General features: G+C 39.6%; 1 protein-coding gene across 1 annotated transcript in view; it reads right to left on the bottom strand.

Moving 5' to 3' along the window:
• The window catches only part of ing2 (inhibitor of growth family, member 2), a 5,989-nt gene extending 3,658 nt beyond the window's left edge, over nt 1–2,331 (bottom strand). Inside the window, exon 1 of the mRNA XM_005951280.3 lies at nt 1,977–2,331. Within this exon, the coding sequence (XP_005951342.1) occupies nt 1,977–2,121 (145 nt within the window). The 5' untranslated portion in view covers nt 2,122–2,331. The remainder of the gene's footprint in view (nt 1–1,976) is intronic.
• Between the last annotated feature and the right edge of the window lie 5,235 nt (nt 2,332–7,566).

A 7,566-nucleotide genomic window follows, 5' to 3' on the forward strand; every position in this document is an offset into this window, starting at 1 on the left:
ATAAAAGTTAACGTGAGGGATTCTGGTGGTTAGGGACAAACCACCCTAATCACCAGTTGAAAGCATTTGGTCGATGCTTTCAAACAGGCACAGCTTGATGACATCATCATCATGCGCTATCGCGGTAGAGCGTCAAAATCTCTATCGTTGGCCAAATTTATATCGTTTATATCGCCCCACCCCTAAGGGGAAGGTTTGTGGTAATGGTTAAATATGTTTTTAAATGTCAAGTGGATCAAATGCTCTTTGAACAATGGACAATGTATTTATGAGTTTTTAGTGGTCAATGTACGTCATTATTGGGAATTCAGTAAATAAAATCACTTGCCCAAAGACAAAAACAACAAGGCTCCCTCAACATCAAAGCTAACATGGCTCGATATCACAGCATCCAAAGAAGTGGACGTATATTAGACAATGACACTGAAATAATGTCAGTGGTCACTGTTTGAGTAACCCTAAAAACAAATTAGTTTTACAAAATTCCATCTGGCACTTAAACATTACATGACAAAAGTAATCCAAGTAGCTGAAGTGGGTTTGTGGTTTAAACTATATCAGCTCCAACTTTAAGGAACGTATGCAAAGCGAGCAACAACATTTGACTTGTCTCAGGGACATTAGACCAGCTTCAGTAATGACAGGCAACCAAGTGAACGGCGTCCAGGTAAACTAATATTACCTGTTTGGCAATACAGCAGAAGCACGTGATGTTGGTAACTGACACACAGGGATGGGAAACCTACAAATAGGTTACCAGGACATCGGGGTTTTGGAAATGCACACAGGTGACTAACTGCCAGCTAGCTGGCTTTATACGCAGACCGCACTTTAGGGACACCCAGCGTAAAATTACTGCAAAATCATCTTCCAGCACCAGGCTCTTCTTTACTTAAAGTGAAACTGGAGTTGGACCTAAACAGCAGGAGCATGGGCGAGGGCTGAATCCCAGTGTGGTCCCGCCTACAGGAAATGACGACAGTCAGTTGCTGAGAGAGGGATAGCTAGAGTAGCAGCTGTCCTGCAGCTCTGCAGTTCACACTTAATAGAGCGGAGCGGAGCATGTGCATTAGCAGCCCATAAACACTGAATATTGCTGAATATAAAAATGAAATAATCATTCGCGCTCAGCCCGAAGTGTCAGGGACTTGCTGCTTATTCTGTGTCAACATGAGGCAACAAAGCAAAGGCTTTCCGGTACCGAAGGCTTTTGTTAACGCCTGCTCCAGGCCTCCATCAAGGACTTCATAACCAAACACACCTCACTGACAAGGCGAAAATGAGCTAAAGCGACTCTTTGTTGGGGAGAACCTGATCAGCTCATATCTATTAAAGCGATGCAAGCTGCTTGCGACGTTAACCTCGGCCGTCAAACAGGCTTCACAAATAGATGACCGCACTTATTGATCTCCTGCACGTCTTTATTCTAAGATTTCACTTCAGCATCTAGTGACACAAACAGACTTCGTTAAAAGCGGAGAAATCCTCAAGTTTAGGCGTAGTTTCCACACGCAAAGAGTACTCAGCGAAAACACCGTGCGGGGACACACACTGCTCTTGTTCAAAAGTTGATTTTATACAGATAAGGTCCTAGTTTTTGGAATATGTTAGGCCGATTTTGCCGCGGGACACCACACTCCTTTTATTAAAACAATGCTCGTGTATCACGTCATACTGTACATGTTTTCCGATATCAAGTGTAATCATTCTGCCCTGCAGTTTGGTGCAGAGGGAGTATGTCAGAGCTATGCTAGCTGACGGATGTCCACCTCATTTTTTAAAACACTTTGCGCGTCAGTACGAGTATCCACATCTCAGTTCCGGGAAGTAAGAACGAGCACGGACATGAAGCTTTCTGCAAAATGGGAACCCGGGGCTCGTGCGTTCTCCACCATTTCAGCACAGCACGCGACACTGCCCTTAAAGCCTTACAAAGCGATTCGCGCGTGGGACAAGGAAATAGGAAGGCACAGTACCTTGATACTTTGCATCAATTTCTCGAAGCAGAGAAACATTTCTTTGTATGTCCAGGGGCAGCGACTCCACACATTCCAGATAATCCTCCACATAGTTGACCAGTTGTTGCGACTTGTCGGCATTTGGGAAATGGTGGCCTAACATCGTCTCTAAGATGCATAGAGGCAAAAAGTGCTGTGAAAAAAACAGGGAAATATATTGCTAAAACCAAATGCTTGGCGACTTTACAGCTTCTAAGGCAGTTCCAAGCAGCAGTTCACTTCAAACAACACTAAAGCCACTGCGCATGCGGGAGTATTTTCCCTTTATGGTTTTGTAACGCTTCTCTCGTTTATCGCCGCTGAAGGCGTGTCCGTTTGGGGTTGCAGTATTGGGATTGGTTTAGAGTGACCTCATTATCATAATATTTTCCCGGGAAATGTAGCAGTAGTTCAGGCAGAGCCCAAATTTGACCTAATGTTTCAGTTAAAGGTTTAGTTCACCATCTGTGTCCGAATGTGACGCTAACACAGACAAGTGTGTTTTGACGGAATTTCAAATACACTAGTGTTAAAAAAAACAATATCATGAAAGCTTTTTTTTTCATAATTTAAAAAGGTTAATTTTCTTATTTTAAATATAGGTTTCAAGGCTATTTTGTTTTATTTTCATTACCATGGCTTTTAGTTCATTCAAATGTGAAAAATCTCAAAATATTAGATTACATTTTGAGTTGGAATGTTTGCCATAAAGCCACAAAATAATGTATGTTTGAGAGGACTTCCCATAGTCTTTTTCTCCAAGTGATCTTTCTACTTCATCCAAACCATTTTTTCGACCCCATTTCTACAAGAACACCTCAAAAAAGTCGTACCATTAATTAATGTGTCAATCTTAAATATGACCAACCTATCTCAATTAATCGGCTATGCACCACAGGCTTTCAGTCTAGCAGTAGTTAAACCATCATGTATCATATCTATCTAATAGACTCCAATTTGTTCACGTAGTCCTCTTCACACACTAAGGTCAATTATGGTGTTTCACAGGGTTCAGATGAATCAGTTCTGTTTACATTTTACATGCTTCCCTTAAGCAGTATCATCAGAAGGCATAGCATACATTTTTACTGCTATGCAGATGACACACTATCTGTCCATGAAACCAGATAACACAGCAATTAGTTAAACTGCAGGAATGTCTTAAAGACATAAAGACCTGGATGGCCGCTAACTTTCTGCTTCTAAATTCAAATAAAACTACTTGTTGCTAAAATTCTTCAAATTCAAATTCAAATTTTTATTTGTCACGTACACAGTCATACACAGTACGATATGTAGTGAAATGCTTGGATAACTGCTCGTGACCTAAAGAAAACAAAAAAGGAAAAGGCTATGAATAAGATAGGAAATAAATATGAAAAATTAAAAAGGGTAAATTTAACTAGGAAGGAATAAAATATAAATTAAGGTTAAAAATGAAATAACTGTACAACACAAATTAGAATGAAGGGTAAATTTAACTGGGAAAGAATAAGATAAAATATATAAATTAAAGTTGAAAATAAAATAACTGTACAACAAAATACATAATATAGAACTATATAAGAATGTATGAAGAAATATAAATAAATATATACACAATAACAGCAGCATATACACAATAACAGCAGCGTGATTTAAGTAATGAAGTGAAAACAATGTCCAGAATGTCCAGTGTGTGTAAGAACTGTATGTGTGGGTCAGTACTGTGTGGTGGTGTGATTGAGAGACCGTATCGCCTGCGGGAAGAAGCTCCTCCTCAGTCTCTCTGTGTTGGTCTTCAGGGAGCGAAATCGCTTTCCTGACCTCAACAGAGAGAACAGTCTGTTGTTGGGATGGCTGAGGTCCTTCACAATCTTCCTGGCCTTGGTCCAGCACCGCCTGCTGTAGATTGAGTGCAGGTCAGGGAGCTCGGAGCGGATGGTGCGCTCAGCTGACCGCACAACCCTCTGTAGAGCTTGTCTGTCCTGCATGGTGCTGTTCCCGAACCAGGTTAAGATGTTTCCCGCCAGGATGCTCTCTATGGTGCACGAGTAAAAGTTCCTGAGAACCTTGGAGGGCAGTTGGAAGTCTCTCAAGCGTCTGAGGTGGTAGAGACGCTGTCGGGCCTTTTTCACCACGGTGTTGATGTGACAGGACCATGACAGATCCTGCGTGATGTGAACTCCGAGGTATTTGAAGCTGTCCACTCTCTCCACTGGGCACTCGTTGATGACGGGGGTCTGGTAGTTCCTCTAGTTAGAAATATGGTATCTAACCAGATACTTCCTCCGGATGGCATTACCTTGGCCTCCAGTAGTGCTGTGAGGAATCTTCGAGTCATTTTTGACCAGGACATGTCCTTCAATGCACATATTAAACAAATATGTAGCGCAGCATACAAATATCCTGTCTCAGAGTGACGCTGAAAAACAAGTTCATGCATTTATTCCTTCCAGGCTGGACGACTGTAATTCATTATTATCAGAAAGTCCTAAAAACTCCCTGAAAAGCCTTCAGTTAATCCAAAATGTACTGACAGGGACTAGAATAGAGAGAGCAGATTTCTCCTGTATTGGCTTCATTGGCTCTCTGTGAAATTCAGAATTGAATTCAAAATCCCGCTCCTCCTTCCCAGCATTCCCAATCATGTCTGTCTATGTCAAGCTCTGTCTGTCTCTGCATCCATACCTGAGTTGCTATAATCAGCTTTTATTTAGTTTCCTGTTTTGTTTTGTATTTCTGCTTATGTCAAGTTTACTTCTCAGCTCATTAAAGTGCTCGCCTTTAGCTAAACCTCCTTTTCCCTCTGCATGTGCAATTTTGGGTCCTACTTCATCTCACCCTGACAAAAACTTTTACATTTACGTGAAAAGGGAAAGACCATCTCTGAATCAAGGAGGGGGCCTAAGGGTTATCATCTTACCATCTTATAATGCTGTGATTGCAGCCATTCCCCAACTCTCTGTGAATGGGACTCATGGCCACCGATCAATGGTCAATCAATGATCATTGGTGATTAGTGTTTCACCACTGATCATGACAATTTACATATTAATGATCAAGAAACTGCCCTCACAGCCTTTTGCTTTGCTAGTGCTTGTAGTTTCAGTCATTATGCAAATATACTCTTTATAAAGTTGGGGAAACCTGCAGTCAGCTGAGACTGAATGAGTTATAAAATGTTTCTCCCACTGAAAACACTTTCTCCAGATAAACAAAATCACCTTTTTGGGATTTCCTTACGTGGATGATTGAGCATGCATCAAGACAAATCTTTAAATTGTGTCCTTGGATCTTCAGGAAGCGTTCTAACCAGCTCATAAAATAGAAAATCTGTTCTGATAAATTGCCAAGACTAAAACCATTAAAAGTCTTAAAAAAAAGATTACTAAAATATATTGTGGAAATCTATCATGCCATTCTCTTCAAGGCTGATGATATAACAAAAAGGGGGAAGAGTGCTGCATTAGAATAACTGATAAAAGATTTTGTTAGCCTCAAAGAGGAAGGAGTTTATATTCCATCGTTAGGTACTGTGGTACTATTTTAAAGTTAAATACCCAGATGTACTAAAAATGTGAAGTATGTTTTTTGTTTAAAGGGTTTTCTTCTCTAACATGTTCTTTGGCATCTCATCATATTACTACCTGTTGCCAGTGAATCTAGTTAAAATGTTCCTCCAGGTGTTCCTTTTTAGTAACACTTAGTTTTCCACCCTTCTTACCCTTGTCCCATCTTTTTTTAGATGTGTTGCTCAAATTCAAAAGGAGTTAATATTTTGAATTGTCTCTCAGCCTGGTTCTGCTGCGGTTACTTCCTGTTAAAAGGGAGATTTTTCTTCCCATTGTCACCAAGGGTCATCTAATTGTTGGGTTTTCACTGCATTATTTTAGGGCCTTTATCTTAAAATATAAAGTGCATTTAAGCAACTTTTGTTTTATATAAATAAAATTAAATTGAATTCACAATTTTCACAGCATCCCAAGTTTTTTGCAATTGGGTTCAATTTCAATTTTTGTTTATTCAGTTTTATTAATATAGCATCAAAACACCACAACAGAGGCTTTTGGGTAAAGACCCTGCAATAATAAGGGTTGTATATGAAACACTGAGCGTTGAAAACAGTTGTCTTTAAAACCGTCTGGCCATCACCGATCGAGGCTATCTTTGTAGTGGACATTGTACGCACACCACAGGTCTAAAAGTGCAAACAACTGCGGGTCATAAAGAAACTAACATGAGGCCTATCTCACATCTATGGTTTAAAAAATGGCCACAAGAAAGTCTTGATCCGTTAAAAAGGTACCGATGATGTAGTAGCTGTGATTACTAACATACATGAATTAAATCTGGACAAAATCTGGATTTCTTTAAAAATCAGAAAACACAACAGGATACACAGAACATGCAGAACTTATAGTTAAGCCATGCCAGCTTATACTTGAGTTATTTCACTATCTTAACCTCAGTGAGGTTTTTGTGCAGTTACCTGTAGCTTCACTGATTGTAAATGTAAAAAGAAAAACTAACATGTTTGGGTGCATTCAATGCAATCCTGAAGCGTCACGAGGATGACTGGCAGTGTCACCTGCTTGTGTGTTTCTGGGAACCACCTTATTTCCTGTTTTCGTGTCACATGACATGTTCTGTCTATTTATGCTAACAGTCAGAAAGTTAACCATTTATATTTACACTAAGTGCACCTTTCACTCTGTAGGACACAGTATTTATACTTATATTCTTTTAAAGCCATGTTTGTGTTAAGTATATGTGCCGTAGCATGTCATTATTTGTGTTTGTTCTCTCTGTTTTTGACCTGGAGTGTGTATTGAACTTTGATTATATAGTTAATACTAGAACCTTCTGTACCATCACTGCTCATAACTATTGCACTGTCATTAGATTTAAGTTATGTTAGCTTAATTATGGCAACCTTAATTCTTACTGCTTTGTATTAATAATCCTGTCAGTATCATAACACCACCTTTTTTAAACCACTAATATAAAGTCCTATCGCTATAGCTACTACTATTACTAAGGCTAAAATACTTGCAGTTATGCTGTTTATAGTATTAGTTTCTACTAGCAGTAATAATAATTGTACTAGCTTACAACCTGCATGTTGACTTGCAGCATTACCCTCCTACTAACGTGCCAATTGTAACTACTGATAATGACGCTCCGATCAGATCAAAGCGAACTGCTAGCAGCCGTTTAAGAGAGTGTTTGTGAGTGTCAGACAGAAATCTGGAGTTTTGTTTTACTCATCGACCTTTCTGTTAGCGCTGAGACTGTGGGTTCCCTCCTGCTAGCAGTCTTGTTGGTTTCGTTTCCTTGCTGTTGCTCATTTCTGAAGTTTTAAATCTTCGTAATTATTCTGTCTGTTGATGCTTTCAAAATAAAATTCATACTTCACGTTTCCTTGCAGAACAAGTCAAATCCCCGTTCCTGGCTGTGGTAAAATGCAGCTATATTGGTTGGCTGCTGCCTCTAAACATATCATTATTAATACTGTGTGTTGCTCATAAAAATTTGATATTCATGAGTTACTGTTACTTTTGCATATGGTGGTTGTTGCTGTGGTTTC

Source organism: Haplochromis burtoni, unplaced genomic scaffold (genome assembly GCF_018398535.1).
Source record: "Haplochromis burtoni strain Fernald_Lab_line unplaced genomic scaffold, NCSU_Asbu1 Contig_953, whole genome shotgun sequence".
Lineage (NCBI taxonomy): Eukaryota > Metazoa > Chordata > Actinopteri > Cichliformes > Cichlidae > Haplochromis > Haplochromis burtoni.